Source organism: Gymnoscopelus braueri (genome assembly GCF_963280865.1).
Source record: "Gymnoscopelus braueri genome assembly, chromosome: 7".
NCBI lineage: Eukaryota > Metazoa > Chordata > Actinopteri > Myctophiformes > Myctophidae > Gymnoscopelus > Gymnoscopelus braueri.
In genome coordinates, this window is record NC_137608.1 from 43713713 (window position 1) to 43734343 (window position 20631).

A 20631-nucleotide genomic window follows, 5' to 3' on the forward strand; every position below is an offset into this window, starting at 1 on the left:
TGTGTGTGTGTGTGTGTGTGTGTGTGTGTGTGTGTGTGTGTGTGTGTGTGTGTGTGTGTGTGTATAAAATGTATAGGTGCGAGGAAGCTTTCCCCTCGCTTTCCTCAACAATCTGTGTATGTGAATGCCTCACAGATGGCAGAATGGACCACGGTGTCACTGAGTTGTCGTCACATGAAAGGAGAGAGTAGCTCGGTGCCTTCCAACCTGGCCTTGAAGAGGAAATGTTGTAAGAAGGAAATTACTTCAACAGACAACAATTGCCTTGCTTGGCAATTGTTGTCTGTTGAAGTAATTTCCTTTAACGGGTTCCATTAACGGGTTCAAGGTTCAAGGACATTTTTGTCAATATTTAGGTTTTCTTGCATTAAATAGTGCTCCAAAAAACACCAATATGTCTTTAAAGGTTAACAGGGTTACCCTGGCTGATCCAGCATTACTGTTCATGCAAGCTTGTTCCCGTTTGAGTGGAGCTCAAACAGCTTCCAACTGATGGATCCCCGGGTCGCATGCAAAAGCAGTCAATGGACAATGACAACCCTCATCACACATTCCCCTCAGTGCCGTGGCTGCATTGTGTTGCTGTCGGGCAAAACCTTGAATCTCCATGTTTCAACGTTTTTTGTGTTGCGCAAAGGTACTGAAAAAATATCTACAAGCTCACAACGCGTCGCATCGCAGCGCATTGTGAGCTTGTAGATCTGCATTTTGTTCTGAACAACTTGAAAGTGATTAAGTGTGTCTGTGGGTTTTATAAATATTGAACCAATAAAAAGTATTAACAAGAGCTTGTGACTAAATAATACTACTTGGATCCTTTGGGACACAAGGTCTTTTTTTTCTGTTTCCTGAAAAGTAACACCTTTGTTGCCAATGGACAGCGACAGTTTGCAAGATTATGTTATGGTAGACGTGTCATTTTCCGCCGGGTCCACATGCAAATGCAGTCAATGGACGACGACAACCCCCCATCAGTGCCGTGGCAGCATTTCCTGGTTCCTGAACACTCCTATAACCCCCCCTATCCGCCCCGCTCCCCTCCTCCTCCCATGCATCTCTCATGGGGACCAGAGCGTCTGCCCTGCCACGCTCCAATGCAGCGCTCAATTACACTCAATCAGCCTGATAACTCAATAGTGAGGGGGAACTGACATCATCCGCCTCTCGTCGGGCCTGCTCGGCGACTGGCAGATGACTGGGCCTGTCAGCGCTGCGGTCGGGGGCTCTTCATTAACCTATGATCAGTGGTGGGAAGTAACCGAGTACATTTACTCAAATACCATTAGTTAAAGTACCATTTTGAGGTACTTCTACTCCACTACATCTCAGAGGGAAATATTGTACTGTTTTTTACTCCACTACAGTTATCAGAAAATGTTTGTTAAAAGTTACTTTGTAGATTTAGAGTATTACAAAACATTAACTATTTAATCAATTTATAGGCCTGCTTTTTCTATTCGAAAATAGCCCATCTACAATGTCACAACGTGTTGTGAGCATGTACTGTAGAGGATTTTGACAAATTCTGAAAACTTAAAACTTGTGAAATGGGACATTCTGCATAATGAGTACTTTTACTTTTGGTCATTTAAGTATATTTTGATACTTACATGTGATGTATTCGATGTATTTTGAGTACATAATACTTGAGTACTTTTACTCATGTAAGGACATTTACTTCTAACTGTATGGTGGTATTGCTACTTTTATTTTGAGTAAAACATCTGAGTACTTCTTCCACCGTGATGTCGTTGATGTTGCTGGTCGAGCTGCTATAGGCTAAAGGTTGACCTTTGGAAATGGCAACGTAATGATACACATATTTGTGGGAAATGCACTCGGCAAGGTTGCACGTGTGCGTGCACACGTATGCATGCAGAGGCATAAATACATAAAGTCGCGAAAACACATAATCTGACCTAGACACAGCATGCATGTTCCATGTTTGGCAGGTACGTGTGTGTGTGTGTGTGTGTGTGTGTGTGTGTGTGTGTGTGTGTGTGTGTGTGTGTGTGTGTGTGTGTGTGTGTGTGTGTGTGTGTGTGTGTGTGTGTGTGTTGTGTGTGTGAGAGAGAGAGAGAGAAAGACAGATGCACTGTTGCACTGCATGCAATGAGTGTTGGGTAAGCAGTGTTGCCAGATGCTGTGAGAGAAATGAGCAACCAGGTCTAGGAAAACAAGCCCAAAATAAGTGACTAGGCCACATGAGCACTTTAAACCTACGTATATACATCGCCTATTTGAAAATAGCCGATCTACAAGCTCACAACGTGCCGCGATGCGTGTGTACTTGTGCTCACAACATGCCGCGATGCGACGCGTTGTGAGCTTGTACAGTAGATCTGCTATTTTCCAAAAATCTTGAAATAAAATGTTGAATAATTTAAAAAAAAATCTGGCAGAGGGCTCCCTGGCACAAAACATTTTCAGATGGGGGGTTAGGGACAAATGCATACTAATACATGAAATATACTGTAAAATTTGATATAATATATAAATATAAAATATACATGAAAAATTCTGGAAGCAAGCCCAAATGCACTTTAGAAACGAAGTCGCTTATAACAAGCGGACCTGGCAACACTGTGGGTAAGTCCAAGGCGCCAGACAGCAGGGTCCTCCTCCATCTTGTGTGATTGTCCCCTGCCTAATGACGAAGGAGCCATTCACTTCCTCCACTCTCCTGTCACATGACACACAGCAGGCCACGGATGTGCGTGTGTGTGTGCACGTGTGTGTGCGTGTGTCTGTATGTGTGTGTGTGTGTGTGTGTGTGTGTGTGTGTGTGTGTGTGTGTGTGTGTGTGTGTGTGTGTGTGTGTGTGTGTGTGTGTGTGTGTGTGTGTGTGTGTGTGTGTGTGTGTGTGTGTGAATGCTTGCACAACAGAGTATGTCTGTCTCTACATGCCTACGTAATAAAAAGTGGTTTGGAGCGTTTGACCGAGTGACATGGTCATCAAAAGACAAGTGCAAAATATTAGGGATAGATCATTTAATAATCGATGAATAATCAATCCCTATTTTTGGCATGTCATTATAGGATTTTTTTTTTTAAAACAATGAAAATAGCAGATCTACAAGCTCAGAGTAATGTTTCACTATTATTGAATGTATAAAATAACACTAAATGGTTAATCCACTCATTGAAGAATAAAAAAGGTAAAACAATAATAAATAAATGTGCTTCTCGATTATTCGATGAATCGAAAAAGGAATTGATAGTTGCAGGCCTACAAAATATGGTGAGTACAAGTAAGTGAGCCCAATCCTGAGACATATTACAGTGCAGGCTAACTGCCAACAACACCTCCACATTACTACCCACAGTCAATGATGAACTGCATTATAATCAACACCAGTATTACATAACACACATAACTATCGTTACAGTGGGTAATACATCCCTATTATTACTATAGGCACTGGTTTCCTGGCACTTAACCACTTAAACCCTAAATAATAACCCTAAGCACAGGGGTCTACGCTCGGCCCGCTACTTTTTCCCTCTACACCAAACCTCGGCGGACCTATAAACTCACCATGTGTCACATTATGCAAATTTCGCCTATTATTATGACAAGCCCATAGCCCGATAGCGACGCTAGGGTTCATGTGGTTAATATATCTGACTTGTTAAAAAATATTCTATTAAGCTCAGAACGATGGCCACGAACACCAAATTGATATATTTGGACTAAATATTCCTAAATATTGAAACATTTTCACCTTTCTTTCAATATGTATTTGAAAATAGCGGTATAAAGTGGTTAAACTGAGATTCTATATTGACTCATTTTGCTGGGGACCCTCTGGCACGTACCCTCCCAGGGACCCCTGGGGGTACCCAGACCGCACTTTGAGAGACGCAGTTATTGAGGACGATCGGTGCATGAATAACAATAAGCAAGCAGCATCTTGTTGACAGCCCAGCGGTAACAGCACAGCCTGGCCTCCCACAGTCGGCCTCACACCTCCAGTCTCCTCTCCCCCTGTGTCCTCCTCCTCCGTGACTTCTAGCTCCCCCGACAAGTGATCTCAAAGACCTCTCAAAATGTCCCTTACACCAGTGGTTCCCCAACATTTTCATGTCAAGGACCGCCAAATTTACACCCTATACCTGTATCAGAAAGCTGCCCTCAACTCTTTGACCGCCATGGACGAGTACACTCGTCCGTTGGCACTTGGTCCACAGTGCCAAGCACGAGTTTGACCAGTGAGGTGTTTTCAGTGGTTTTCCACTAGAGGGCGCTGTTCTGCAACCTATGAGCCACCATTTCAGGCTCAGACACAAAAAAGATCTAGGAGATCACGTGGTAACAACATTTACTGCTCCATCCACTTCCTGGTTAGCGTGTTTGGGGAAACGGCTGGATCTTTGCTTTCCTTTTTTTCCCCTGCATTTTTGGCGAGACATGCTATTTTCAACTGCCTATAACAAGCGAATGGGGGGTCGCGTTGACCTTATTTTTTTTCTTTTCGCGGAAGCACAGTCAAACCCTCCGTGATTATCAATGTTTGGGTGATATTCTTTTTGTTTTTGTCACATTCCTGAGCCAATAATTCAATATCAATAATTTGTGTCTCCTACTGGAGACTCTGCTGGTCATCAAATTATTGGCGTGCAACAAAAACAAAAACATCTCCATGAATTCAAGGCTTCATGGGGTGTGTAATTGATAGAAAATAAGTCCTTTTTGGGGTGAACTACTCCTTTAACCCATTAAAACCAGGAAAGCAACTGAGTCGATTTTAACTGTATACTGTATATATATACGTTTTTCAGAAAACTCTTAAGATTTAGACCAGTGGTTTAGAACAGTGGTTCTCAAAAACAGCAGATCTACAAGCTGGCAGCGTGTTACTTCGTGCCGTGTGCTGCGAGCACAAAGTGATGATGTTCATGATGTAGAAATCTTTAACGTTTTTTTTTTACACAAATCTTCTCCCCTTGGGGGTGGGGGTGGGGGGCGTCCCTGGCACAAAACATTTTCAGATGGGGGGGTTTGCGGCCAAATACATATCATTCCTTCCTTGGCAGGAAAACGTTTCAGAACTACTGATTTAGAAGGCATTTGTAGAATCGACCTCAGGTCTTAATGGGTTAAATTGGTCCTATTCACCAGTGTTGGAATCAGCTGCCTGGTCTTCCATGAACAAAATAATGGTGCAGCTGCAGGGGGTCTGTGACTGGAGCCCCTGCAGCGGAGGGGAACAGTCTCAGGGGTTTCATCAGTGGTGGAAAGTAACTAAGTACATGTACTCGAGTACTGTACGTCAGTAGAATGTCAAGGCTTCTTTTGTGTGCTTTACTTTACTGTAAATATTTCCATTTCTTGATACTTTAAACTTTTACTCCATTACATCTCAGAGGCAAATATTGTATTTGTTACTCCACTACAATTATTTTTAATAGCTTTAGTGCGACTTCCTAGTCCCTACCCTCCTTCAAAACCGGCATAAAAGAGCTCCTCTCGACCTAGACAAGTCTTCTAGCTTACTGTACCTACAGAAATTACCCCCGCTGTTTTTCTGTAAATATACTTTTACGGCTCCAAGTATTGGTGATTTCTTGTATAGTATTGTATGTCTTTATATGTCTTGATGAATTGAATACATAGGACCGCAATGGAAACAAGCCCTCAGGGCTTTTAGCATTATTGTATAACTGTACCTCTGTACTTTTTAACTGTATTTAAAGTATTTAATCGATCAATCAATCAAACGAACAATTAGTTACTGGTTACAATACAAATTGAGATTATTATCACAAAACATACATTAACCAATTAAGCCCTATTTCATACTGCGGATATAGCCGCTCTACAAGCTCATGTCACGTTGTGAGCTTGTAGTTTTGTACTTTTACTCAAGATTTCTTTAAATACAGGCCTTATACACGTAAATGTATTGATACTTTTACTTCAGTAAAAAAATCATCTGAACACTAGTTTCACATAATGAATTCAAAGGCATCAAGTCTGTTCCAGTGCATCAGTGTCTTATATTACTACTTCATGTTTTAGATACAGTAGACTGTGCACAGTGCATGATGTTACTCCGGTATGTTATAACCTCACTAGACCATACCCGGTGAAGTGCGCAGGCGAAAGTAGTTGCAAACGTGGGGTTATTGCACGTCCTGTCGCGCGTCCCCCCCCCCCCCCCACGCGTCTATTACAACTTCTGGGGGGTCCCTGGAACAAAATATTTTCAGATTTTCAAAATTCATATACTTTTGGGGGTCCTTGACATGAAAAAGTTTGAGAATCACTGATTATAGCAACATATATATATATATTTTTAATACTGTCAGGATTTAGAAGACATTTGTAGAATCTCCCAGAAGCAGAGATTTGAGTTACAAATGTTTGCTTTGAAAAATATATATATTCAAAGATTTGCGCAAATTTTCAATATAAAAAAAAAAAAGCAGATATCCAAGCTCATAGCGCGGCACTCTGTGCCGCGCTATGAGCTTGTATATCTGCTATTTTTGAATAGCCCAACGAAATCTTAAAATGACACACAGATGCGTTCCCGGTCTAAATGGGTTAATTTACGAAAACACACAAAAATACTTTATGAATGAATCACTTAAGAATATATGATATATTTTTTTCAATTCAATTAGATTTCGTTTTTATCAGTAGAAATAATAATAAAAAATATAAAGGAAACGTGAAAAAAATCTAATATTTACTGGCGACCATTAAAAATGGTTGTGTGATCCAAAAATGGTTCCCTGTCCATTGTTTGGGAAACAATGCAATTGCCAAATGATGCCATGATGTGACTATAAGTAACTTTCAAAAACACACCAGGCTGTTTTCATGAGACTCATGGCACGGTGTAATTGTAAACAATTTAACGTGTACAGTGTTTGCTCTCCATGACAGAAGCGAACAAAAATAGGAGTGTAATGGAAAACCGTGCAAAACAAACTCCTCCATCGAATAGGAGACAAAACGGGCACAGTTACCATGACAACGGCCGCACGCCGCTCAACCCTACCTTTTCCTTTTTTCTTTTTCCCGTGGAACATTATGCTGTCGTCTTTGACGGCCAGCGGCACACACACACACACACACACACGCGCGCACAAACACGCACAAACACGCACAAACACGCACACGCACATGCAAACAAACACACTCCCACAAAGCGCACTAACAATGCCAAAACACCCCTCCTTCCAGCCTTCTACTCGGCTCTCACATACAAGCATTATCACTGGAAAAATATCAATTATCTCAGATGAAACAAGTATCTTGACATCAGTTTCTCTGAGAGAGTGCCAGTGAGACGGAGGAAGGAACAGACGATACCTACAGGGCCTTACGACTCCGTACTGTAGGTACGGCTTCATCTGTAGACTCAAATGTTGTGGTACAGACAGACAGACAGACTATGAGCCCGAGACTGTGTCAATTTAACAGTCCTTTTATAGGCAAACATGTTCAAAAATGTGCGACACGACACTGTCGTGTGGTGAAGTATTACATAGGGCGTAAGTGGTTACATTGAGACCAAGGTTTTTGCAGTGGGTGAAAAAAGACAGAGTGGATGACTTCTCAGGGACACAAGGAAAATACACAGTCACGCACGCACGCAAGCGCGCGCACACGTGCACACACACACACACACACACACACACACACAGAGTCATGACTGCAAACGCGCCCATGTATGCACTTGTCATTTTCCCCTAGTAGTGGCTCTCATCGGACCATGCAGCAGGTGTGTTCATGTGTCCCCTCGGGCTACACAAGGACGTCCAGGTGGACAGCCACAGCATCGTCACCAACGGTGATCCACACCCAAACAGATGACTGAGACGGCCTGGGGGCAGCAAGACCCACGCTGTCCCTGAAAACTGTCCCCCCCCCACCGTGACCACAGTCCCTTCAAACGGCGAACAAAGTGACTAGACAAAACGATCTTCACCTTTGTGTGTGTGTGTGTGTGTGTGTGTGTGTGTGTGTGTGTGTGTGTGTGTGTGTGTGTGTGTGTGTGTGTGTGTGTGTGTGTGTGTGTGTGTGTGTGTGTGTGTGTGTGTGTGTGTGTGTGTGTGTGTGTGTGGTAAACAATGACAGAATCTCCGTGGCTAATTTGGTTGTTAGGAGGCATTTGGCTCTGTGACTACTCAATGACTTTGACTTTTAATAAATCATTCTCAACTGCACGCCAATGGCCCGTGACAAATGGCATCCGACAAACAACAGGTGCAAGTGATTAAAAAAAGAGGGAAAATAATGAAAGAAAAGACAGCCTCTAACCCGCCACAGAATCTGGCACAATGCTAGTGAAAAGGAGGGCATGGGTAATTAACATAAAATATATCGAAAACCAGTATTTAGAACCAATAACCTTAATCTTGTACTACTGTAATGTACTGTAGGTTATTCGAGAAGCAGATATTTTTTTTCATTTTTCATGTCAACGAATTGACATGAAAAAATTCGAATGGATCTTTTATAATCGACTATCAACTACGGTAGTCTGATTAACCAGTTAACACTGTATTATTATACTTCATTGTACAATGGTGGCGTACAAAAAGACCCGATCTACAAGCAATGCGACGCATTGTGAGGTAGATCGGGTTAGATCGGGCTATTTCTTTAACTTTTAAATAATCGTCCATTTATCGTAATTGAGGCAAAAGTTTGAAATAATCAGGATATTGATTTGAAGTCATATCGCCTGGCCCTACTGAAATGTGTCCAATAACAAACGTATGGGAGGTGGTGGTGGTAGGGGGGGGGGGGTAGTGTGACATTTCAGTCTCCCCTGGGTGTGGAGTCATTCTGCGCAGGCACCCGCGTGTCATCTCAGTCAGGCGTGTGGGGTCCTGTGTGTCACATTTTAAATGACATCAGAGCTGAGTGATTGTTCTGGAGCTGCGAAGGCCACGACCCACGGGACACGACAGCGGTTCTGTGATGCCTTAGAGTTAACCTGACTCACTGCGCAGCCAGGTACGCAGACTACACACACACACACACACACACACACACACACACACACACACACACACACACACACACACACACACACACACACACACACACACACACACACACACACACACACACACGTACAGTACCTGCCAAACATGGTGGCACATGGTTACTGTAAGGGCCCCGACACCCTAACGAATGCCCTTGTAATATAAGGGAAAGTTCAAGGTTCACTTTATTTGTCACCCATGGGGAAAAATACTTTATATATGGTGACATGTGCAGACACTTAGCACGTTGAGGTAGTTACAGTCATTCATCACAGTCATTTCTGCTCATCGCCTTTCAGGCATACCTCTCAGGCCATTGCATTACGCAACTAGAAAAAGTGCTCCTCGGAGCACAGGTCTCCGCCAGGTCAGGTAGGTTATTGTGAGCCAGCAATGTTCGGAATTCGCCTATCAGGATGGAATATGAAAAATCACACCCAGTGTGAAGAGAGTGGTGCCTTTGAATTAGTGTAACTGGTTGCATTCTTGTGTTGCAATCAGCTGCAGCTGTTGAGGTCGTGCTCAAACGGACGGACGGACGGACGGACCCACACACACGGTCAAGTGTAGCAAAAATTGGATGGATCCATCTTGATCACTTGACTATAGAGATAATGTGTACCAATTTGCGTGATGTTTGGAAAAATATTTTAGGAGTAGTATAAAAAAACAATCGTATCGCAAACATCGTTAAAAAGGCTGGCATTTGCTCCCTAACGTAGTGCAGATGTGCGTGCAAAGTTTCACCGCAATTGGACGCTGCGTTCACGATTTGCAATCAGGATGGAATATGAAAACTCAAAACAGATCCGTCTTGATCACATGACTATAGAGATCATATAGTACCAATTTGCGTGAAATTTGGATACAATCTGAAGGAGTAATACTTAAGTATAATATAAGTGGGCCTCCTGGTGGCGCTATAAAAGGCACATGTGAAAAATGCAGGGCAAGGGTTTTTCCTTGGCCTCTAGGGAGTGCGCATACAAAGTTTTACACAGGTCGGTGCAGTTATACTGTAGGTAAAAACACAAATCGGCCTGTTATTGCGCCACCATGAGGCTGATTTGAAAAATGTCAAGGTCACATGTCTTCCTCAGATTAGTGGGAATCTGCGTGCAAAATTTCACGGTGCAAAATGTGCACGCTGTGTTCATGATTTGAGGCATTTTATTCCAAACGGAGCACTCCTGCAAACTTTGGAAGCCAATCTTAGCCAATCAGGATGGAATATGAAAAATCTGAAAGACCTCTTTCGTTTAATGACTATAGAGATACGGTGTACCGATTTGCGTGATGTTTGGATCAAATCTGTAGGAGTACTGGCCAAACATTTCTTGCCCATGTGAAAGATTTGGGGCAGAGGTTCTGCTTTGGCATCCAGGGTCAGGGGGTGTGTGCACAGTTTCGCTGCGATCAAGCCAACGGTGCCGGAGATTAGCTGTTCACAGACGGACACACACGGACGGACGGACAGGGTGCAAAACATACGTATTTTTTTCTTCAAAACACAGTTTTTGCTAGTACTCCTACAAACTCACACAAATCGGTACACATTATATCAGTCAGAATTTTCATATTCCATTCCAATTGGCAATGTGCTTTGGAAAATGAGTCAATTGGTCATTCAGAAATGTGTAAACTAATAGATCACATTTTGATTGTAGAATTATGAACACAAACACGAACAATTTGCACAACCTTAAATAATGGTAAATCGCAGCATTATAACTATATTAGAATAATCACAATCATTTCATTGATACACATCTTTGGTTTAAGTCACCTAAAAAGAGTAATCCAATGGATTATGCTGCTGATAACCTGAAAGTTCAGCAATGATAGGAAATTAACACAGTTTTTAAAGTTATTTTAAGTATCTCTTTTGTATGCAGGGAAACTCATATAGGCTATAGACCATGATACTGGACTTCCTTTTATGGCAGCGTTGTGAATGGTCATGATCACTTGGTCCTATAATTTGAGTATTTAGTACGAGTAAGGCCATAACCACCCTTTTGAAACGTAAATTCTCCTGGACAAGCTCAATGTCACAAAAGAGTCAACAAAAAAATCCGACTTATAGCCCAGATAAGTCCGTTTTTATCTAATTTCCTACTGCCAGGAAATACAGTTCCTCAAGGCGACACATTATTTGATTATTATTATTTTGTTTGTGCAAAAGTTTTAGACAAGTTGCCAGTCTGCCTCTGCCAAGACAAGGGATCCCCGGAATTGAACAGCTTTGAACTTGGTGAGGGAGGCTAATGTCTATGTTTATGGTTCAAAAAGTTATAGGCCAAAATAAAAAGCATCCTGGTATAGCGCCACCATGAGGATGTTTTGAAAAACTCGGGGTGGAGTGTCTTCCTTGGCCTATTGGGAGTGTGCAAGCAAAGTTTGACACCGATGTAGTTCCAGCAGTGTCCGAGATTATCTGTGCAAGACAGACACACAGACACACAAACACGTCACACACACACACACACACACGCGCGCACGCGCGCACGCGCGCGCGCACACGCACACACGCACACACACACACACACACACACACACACACACACACACACACACAGAGACACAGGCACATCACACACACACAGACACACAGACACACACACACACACACACACACACACACACACACACACACACACCCACACACACACACACACAAAGACAGGGGCAAAATGATACGCTTTGCCTCCCAGCCATGCAGGCAAAAACAATAATTGAAAGATTTGTGTTTGTCATATACTGTATGGTGTTTACTCTCCAGTCCACAACAGTTTGGAGAATAAAACGTTTTTGTTCCTTTGGCTAAAACATATGCAAACAAAAAGTTCATTGTCAGAGGTAACTGTAACAGAAAAAAAAAATACTAATGGCCATTTCCAAAAACGTTTCAGGGAAATCCCCTGGCTGATCTGTGTAAAAAGCATATTTCACACAAACACATAATTGACTCAGTTCAATCTTTTACCTAGAGTTTACTTCACCCCGGAAAGACTATATAAATGATTGGATGGTGTGTTCAAATTGTATTACTATTATTGTCAAATCTATTTCATGAATAAATCCAATCATGTAATTAGTGTTTAAGGGTGCGGTGACTGCAGTCATACCAAACTTGAATTCTGCCTATGCAGGCGGATTCTGCCAATGCTTTTCAATGGGAACGGAGCGTTTTTTTTGCGGAAATCCACGAATGGCAACAAGACGCTCCATTCCCATTGAAAAGTATTGGCAGAATCCACCGCATAGGCAGAATCAGTGTGCCAGCACCCTAAAACAAAAACTGCAGCTTTTATATCTGATAGTTATTGTTGTGTATGTTGTGCTTTTAGTTTTTGATTGTCACGAATTTGAGGCCAGGTCTCTGTTGCCGAAATTGGAAAAAAATCACTGACTGTCTTTTTCAGACATTTAGCTGAATTTTTGATCCAAAGTGACATGCAATTAGAGAGCTGGTACTGTAGCAGTTCATTGTGATGCCCAAGGACACTTTGACAGGACACATGGATGGTTCTGGCTGGATTTGAACCTTTTGGCCTTTTAATTCCTATAGGCTGCACCCCCTTTTTCATCTTCATGAGACAAGGATTCCGCCAGGCCAGACTAAATGTCAGAATAGGCTACCACAATGGCACAATGTAGTTGTCTTTTCTGTCACGTACATGACACCAACCCATCAGGTGCCCTATACCCTCACAGGAGAGCGTGCACTGGGGCTGAACAATCATTATCATATCATTATCTAGATATTTAACTCTAGTACGGGCGGGTGTATGCATGAGACAAGTACGACCGCTTTGTCGCCTGTCCTCCATACATGCTCGCTCGCCAACCTGTAGCTTATGCCTTCCGTATACGGAAAGCTTTACTGTTTACGTTGGTTCCAGACACAAAACAGTTGTAGTAACGTTTGTTCATTCATGATAGAGTGTGTCCTTTTTCATGTGTGGCCTCACTCACATGCTGAGTTGATTCATAGTTATCAAGAACACAACATGGGCCCTTTGTCCTGGGGTTTGTCAATATGGAAGTTAATGTCAAAGTCAATACAGATTCTATTGACAGTTCACCAAAGTCATTAAAAAAAAAGGTTGCTCAGTATTTTGGTCTGTAGATATTTAGGAACACAGCTAACGTGGAGGAAACTAATTAAAGACCCACATATTCAAAAGCATATTATATATCCTTGCATTGGAGGCAATCGTTAAACAATATGGCAACTCCCCCCATCTTATGTACTCTGGTTTCACAGATAAAACTGAAGTTGGAAGGTGAAGTTGTGGTTGATGATAAAATCATTGATTAAATGTGATTTTCCTCTCAAAGACCTGATATTTGGTAAAGCTAGATTCAGCGTGTTAAATGTATTTTCTGCCCAGCTGTTTGGGACAGGTTGTTTGACATGGAATGAATGTTCAAATTTTTATAGGTAGTAAGTTCCCATTTACATATTAAGGGTGCGTTCGGAAATGTGCACCAGGAGCGCACTCGCCTATTAGTTGGTATGGGCCAGTGCACTCAATTTCCGAACGCACCCTATTTGAGGAGGCTAACAGTACACATGGTCGTGACTTGTTCTGTGGAAGTGTCTGTTGTAAGGCAGACTCTCAACAACACTGTACAGCATGTTCTTGTAAATTGTCTTCGATTTTCGTGTAGAAAATAAGGAGTTTGAAGTATTATTTTTCTTTTAAGAAAAAAAAAAGAAAACCGGTCAATTTGACCCAAACAGCATTTCTGTAATAATTTTTCTTATTTTTTTGTTCATGGTCCTCATTAAGTCCTGTCTCAATGTCACTTCTCTCAAAGGGACTTTGAAGTCTGCTTTAGAAATGTCACGAACAACAAAATAATGGCACCTCATAATGGCTCCTCAGGCTTCAGGCTTCAGTCTCCCGAATCATGTTTTACTTCAAATACCACAGCAGCCACCGCACTGGCACAAACAGGCATAACGTGTGGTAAAACTCATTAGTAGTTATTTAATATTTGATTAGCAGCCCATGATCTGACAATGGCTGCAATTACAGAGATACAGTAGACAGAGAAGATTAGATTTCCAAGAGCACTTGACTTTTTAGAAAACTGCTGTCAAATTAAACGTGACATTTATCTTATCAGCCTCCGTAAGCTGGGAACATTAACGGCATTGTCTCTGGGGCTTGTTATAGGTGGCACAGAAATACGCATACATGCATGCCTCCACACACACACACACACGCACACACACACACACACACACACACACACACACACACACACACACACACACACACACACACACACACACACACACACACACACACACACACACACACACACACACACACACACAAATAAAATGTGTGTGAGCATGTTGGTCCGCGCATCTATCTGCAAATCAGTTTGGCCGTCAATACGTGTGCATGTCTGCGTATGGCCGTTGTTTGCATCTTTATGTGTGTGTTCACACATGCATGAGGTGCGTTTCATGCTCCATCATGCGCCCCTTGCCTAGCAGCATGGTTGGCAATAAATGATGACCAGTTAGTTAAGGCCCAGGAAGCATTCATTCACAATGTTGAGTGACGCCAATCCATCACTACTTACTTTCCCTGACACGACCTCTACCACTTCCACATTACGCTGGCCTCCTATAATGTGGGCAGTATGCAGCAACATGCTGCTATCTGGGACGGGACAGCTGCACTGTTTGTCGTCCATTTAGCATCAAGGATGTTAGGCAGGGAGGGGGGGGCAGGCGGTGACCCTTACGGGTCCATTTTATTTTGTCCAGCTTTGTTCAAAGTTCAATAAGGAAGATCTTTTCTCTCACGCTATCTTTCATTGTATTTCATGTCCACTTTCCCAAGCTGTCAATCACACACAGTACCTTTAATTCTCAACTCAAAGAGTGAGCATACAGTACTGCACCTAGACAATCAGGCTCTTTCCATTTGCAGGTTAGCCAGTCGGTCAATTGTCTCCATTTAACAAATATCACTCTGAGCGATGCACAATCCACCTCCTGCACCATATCTCCACCCTGTTAAAGGAGTAGTTCACCCCAAAAAATGACATATTTATTTTATCAATTACACACCCCATGAAGCCTTGAATTCAAGGCGATTTTTTCGTTTTTGTCACATTTCTAAGCCAATCATTTTTATGACCGGCGGAGTCGCCTACTGACCGATGACCCGGTCATCAAATTATTGGTTCAGCAATGCTTTTTTTTAAATTCTGTTTTATGTGTAAAAATAATTCTTTACCTCAATACATTTTGGTGGTGGTCCTTTATGTAAGATTCCAGAACTAACTTAAGTACCAACAAAGTAAGCACCTGCCATTTGATCATGAAAAAGACATGGTGATTACATAAGCATAAAAAAATAATTTCATGAAGGCATGAGTTGAATTTTAACCCATTGTCATTTTAGATTTTTGCGTTGGCTATTCAAAAATAGCAGATCTACAAGCTCACAGCGCGTCACTAGAGCTTCACATCTACTATTTGTTAAAAATGTTTTTTTAATATCTTGAAAGTGTGCAGAACCAACCACTGATTAATCGGCCTCAGGTTTGAATGGGTTAAAAAGAACAACAAACAGAAGGTTGTGCTTACTTGCAGAAGGTGTTTCACCGTGGACGGGGGGCGTGGAGGGGATGAAAGTCGGGAAAAAGAAGGAGCGCAGCGAGCGTTCAGTGAGGATCGGCGAGCGCTGATGGGTGGTAGGCAGATTCTCACAGCTGCCCACGCTGCTGTGGATCTTAAGGTTCAAGGGCTTGGTTTTCTTCTTGGCTCTGAGGAGACAAAGAAAATACAGTAATATCGTTGCTGTTGGGCATGAAACCTGGTATGTCCAATACATTTACTTTTCAGGAAATGGAAGGAGAAAAAAAGAACCTGTGTTCCTGGATGGATCCAATGGTAGTTATTATTAGTCACAAGCTTGCTTGTTGATTCTTTACAATATTTATAAAACCCACAGACACACTTTACCACATTCACTTTGACTTTCAAAAATTCTCAAAAATAGTGAAAATAGCAAATCTATAAGCTCTATTTTTTAAATATGGAGATGCCCGACAGTGACATTATGCTTGATTGTGACCACTCTACACAGCCATGCTATTGTAATTGCAAAGGCAATGAACAGAATCCGCACACTAAGATGGAAAGAAAGGAGACAATAATAAATTAGTCTCTTATGTGAATACCCCCCCCCCCCCTCCCCTTTTATGCTGCCTGGGGAAGAACACTAGTTCACACCACGTTGCCATATACTGTAGGCCTTTATACATACTGTATACTGTAGGTCTTTACATACGGGCGTGACGAATAAACCATACAAAAATCACTGGCAAGTATTTCGCACCAAAACAATTCATGTAGTTGATGTCTCATTTATACAGGTTGATGCTTTTATTCGTGGTGAGAAATCGACCTTATTCCACATAAAATTGCATCACTTTATCACCACATAACATTCATGTTCTGTGAGGATCATGACACAAACACCAATACAAAGAAACAATCATTTTCAGGCCGCCTAAAAAAAGCCCAACAAATGGAATTCTTGGCACTTAAGACGCTCCCTGAATCAGCCAAGCAGCGTGCTAAATCAGGCAACGCAATACAGAAACCCCCCAAGGGTATACAAGAGTGGGCCCAAAGCAAGATGTTGAATTTCAGTTTATTTATATACCCCAAAAAAATATTACATACCACAAACAAACCCAAAAACAGGACAACAAATGCCCTAACAGTCGCTATAACTTAGCACAAATCAAAAACTTCACGAAGTGACAAAACAAATTGGACACAGGGAAAAAAAGTAAAAAGTCTAATTACAACACAAAAAAAAAACTGAAGACAAACTGTAATGAAAGTAACCATTGAGAGATACATTTGTATTTACCATACATAACGCTCTTTTATTATACTTCAAAGTGGTAAGAGGAGACATTATGCAATGATCAATCAATCACATCGCAAGATTCTCATATTTTTTTGGGGCATAATGTATGTTGTATCTTAAGGAATATGTATTTTCCAGGGGGACGGAGCTAATCACCTCTGAAAGCCACAATTCAATTGGCAGTGGGAGTTCTGATTTCCATTTCACATACAGTACATATACATTTCCTATACATTTTAGCGATGGTCAATAGGATTTCTGTAAGCTTGATGGAACAGCTATATGTGTAAACATTTCTGGATCTCTTTGACGTTTGAGCCATGCACGGACTGTGAACTAGAACGTTGGAGGCTAGGGTGGTAGAGGCAAAACTTTGCCAGCAGCAGTATGTATGGCAGCATTGGTGTAGCAGGGATCAGTGTAGGAGGGAATCATTTTACATGTAAATGGACCGCCTTATAGTGAGCATGAGCTGTGACTGGTGTGTAGAAATAATTATGCAAGGCTGACTAGAAACAACGTATTCAATCAACAGACTGACAGCTGATTACAGCTGGGGCATATGACTCTCTTGACAAATGTTGAGAAATATTGTCTTATGGGGGTTCCTAGCACAAAATATTTTTGAAATGATGGTCCGCGGCCAAATGCTAATCAATTTCATGGTCCTTGATTGAAACCTTTATTTCAGAGAAATCTTTTTCAATGGCACCCTGTATACAAAGAGGACATTTACAACAATGATTTTACTGACATGACATAGACAACAAAGTACACATAAAAAAGGCTTCAAGAAATGTTTAAACCAAATATTACACCAAGCCCTTGCAATATGGCTTCTTCCAGTATAAGGTCAGGTCAAAATCTCCAACATCCAACTTAATTTGTTCATTTGTTCCATACATGGCTGTATCTCCCAGTGTAGTACTGATTTTAGGCACTGTCGAAGAATTATACATTGTTATTATGGTTGTTTATATCTAACCATTATATTTTACCATCACTTATAGTACTTATATAATGATATGACATGAGATTCGGTAGCCTGTATCAGCCAAGATGTCTCAGCCAGGCCTGATAGCTATTGTTTCCTTGTTTCCTGTCTGTTATGGTTCAGCTTGTCCTTTAGATCTGAGACTAAATAACGACTAAAGAGTCATTTCTACCGCTTTCCTGGCAATGACAAAGAGAAGAGGAAAAATATATCTATATATAAATATATATATATAAATACACATTAAAAAAAATATTATAATGTTAATAATAATAATAAATACATATAAATATAAATATATATATTAGCCTACTTTTTACTGTCTATGATATTAGCATTAAGACCCTTATTAACCCTCAATGGTTCATTTCTGAAAAAGGAGGTTATTGGAAAAAGATTCACGGGTTCCAACATGTTTGTTTACAATGAAGAGTGGTGCTTTATGGACCCGGACGTGACGTCGGACTACAAAATGACGTCAGACTTAAAAACCGAATGGTTTGAGCCCTGTGTTCGTTGGCAGAACTACCTTACCACCGATCCGTGTCAGACTGTGTGTCCAATGTACTTCTCCCCATGATATCATGTTAATTAAAGCATAACCATCACCACCGAGAATATTGTCTCGACTCCTATTGCCTCATCAATTACTGATTGATCCAGAATTCCACGACAGCACCTTCAACATTAGTCTAGTGGGAAGAAGGGGGTATAATGCACCCCCCGGAAAAACCCTTCTAATCAGTGTTTCTAAATGGAAAAAAATTGTACAAAATGATGAGCTATGTCAAAAAGTTGTCAAAATGTCCCATGTACCATTTATATGCAAATTAGTGCGCCATTATAGAAACATCTATGTTCACTATAAATCAGCCAATATTGCACTTAACTGAACAACTAAGGTGTCTAGACCTATGTTTTGAGGGTCAAGGATGAAACTATTCTTAAAATGATCACATGAACCTGTGGCATGCTGGTGTTCAAATGAGTGCTGCCATTACAATATATAATACATTTTTTACCAATTATTATGCCTACTTTTTTTAGCCATATATGCAAAATAATAGCTTTCTTCACCAATGTGTTCTAACACCTCTCAATTACTTCCGACCAAACTCCCCTGGGAAACTTCGTGGGAGCCAATCAAAGTTGAGAATGACTTCCAACCCAACTTTTTTGGTTGATGAATGATGAAGTAGGTAGGTGTCCTTGCATTAGCTGATGGTGTGGAATGGATTCAGCCCCCCCACAAGCCCCTATAGTTAGACAAGCTCATATTGGCCAATTTATATAATATTTTTCCAGTTTTTCACACCAGGTTCTCTCAACTTTGATTGGCCCCCACGAAGTTTCCCAGAGCAGATGCGTCAGCACTGGGCAACGCGGGCAGCTAGTGCATGATACCCCCTTCTTCCAACTCTACTACATAACCTTATCTTGAGATCTGGCATGAAAATCTTTGAGAACCACTGCTTGAGGAAACAATGCAGGATACACCGATGTACTGACCTTTCTCAGAGAGGTAGAATGGGCCAGGAGATTTGGACAATGTGGTCAATGCCTAAACTTCATGAACACAACTTTGAGCTCAAACTCACTATGGGGTACAGTGCCCTCACTGCCCTGGGACTGCTTGTAGATGCAGATAATAAGTAGACACGTCAATCAACCCCCCCCCCCCCCCACACACACACACACACACACACACACACACACACACACACACACACACACACACACACACACTTTTTTGTAAACTTTTAGGGACTTTGCATTGACTTACAGTCATTCATTACCCTAACTTGAATCATTTAAAAAATGTTTTGAAGGTCCAGATAGAGAGAAAGAAGAGAATGGGACAGATGTTGAGTCAGAAACAACAGAGAACAAGACGGTGGGGGGTGTTTGGGGTGGCGAGGGGGGGAGACAGGAACATGACGTCATAGGAAGGATCCATCAGGGAATCAGGGACACGGGTGGAGAGAGAGAGTTGGAGGGACATTATATAATATGTCAAAGAGAGACAGAGAGACAAAGAGACAGATAGAGACAGTAGACAGAGAGTGAGAGAGAGAGAGAGAGAGAGAGAGAGAGAGAGAGAGAGAGAGAGAATCCATATTAGATCTATATTAACCACATGAACCGTAGTGTACCTATTCTTGGCATGCCATGAAAGGTGAACATTCAGCAAAATATAGGCGTACATTCGGCAAAAATAGCAAATGTGCGAGCTCACAACGCGTCGCACCACGACAACACCGCTATTTTTGCCGTTTGACGTACTGTAACAATGACATGCATAGGGTTTAAGAGGTTCAAATATATATGAAAGTGAAGAAAATTAAAACTGGAGGCAGTGAGTCCCACAGTGGCATGCAAAGTAAGACTAATTTAGTGCAGGGTGTATTAAAACCCTGAGGGAGAATTGTCCCCAGTCAGCCAGTGGTAGCAGAAGTACTCAGAGATTTTTTACATAAGTAAAAGTAGCAATACCACAATATGAAAATAGTCTGTTACAAGTAAAAGGCCTATCTATTTTCAAATTTTTACTTGAGTAAAAGTACAAAAGTATTGGCATCAAAATAAGCTTACAGTGCCAAAGTAAAAGTACTCAGATTTTTCAAAATGTGTCAAACCTTTTGGAAAATAGCTGATCTACAAGCTGAAAAGTGTCGAGGTGTACGCGCTGTGAGCTTACAAGTAGATTAG

General features: G+C 41.5%; 1 protein-coding gene across 1 annotated transcript in view; it reads right to left on the reverse strand.

Moving 5' to 3' along the window:
• Positions 1-20631, reverse strand: part of ksr2 (kinase suppressor of ras 2) — a gene marked incomplete at both ends in the record, with an annotated part of 118305 nt that overhangs the window by 37866 nt on the left and 59808 nt on the right. The window contains one exon of the mRNA XM_080433881.1: positions 15632-15810. Within this exon, the coding sequence (XP_080290007.1) occupies positions 15632-15810 (179 nt within the window). The remainder of the gene's footprint in view (positions 1-15631; positions 15811-20631) is intronic.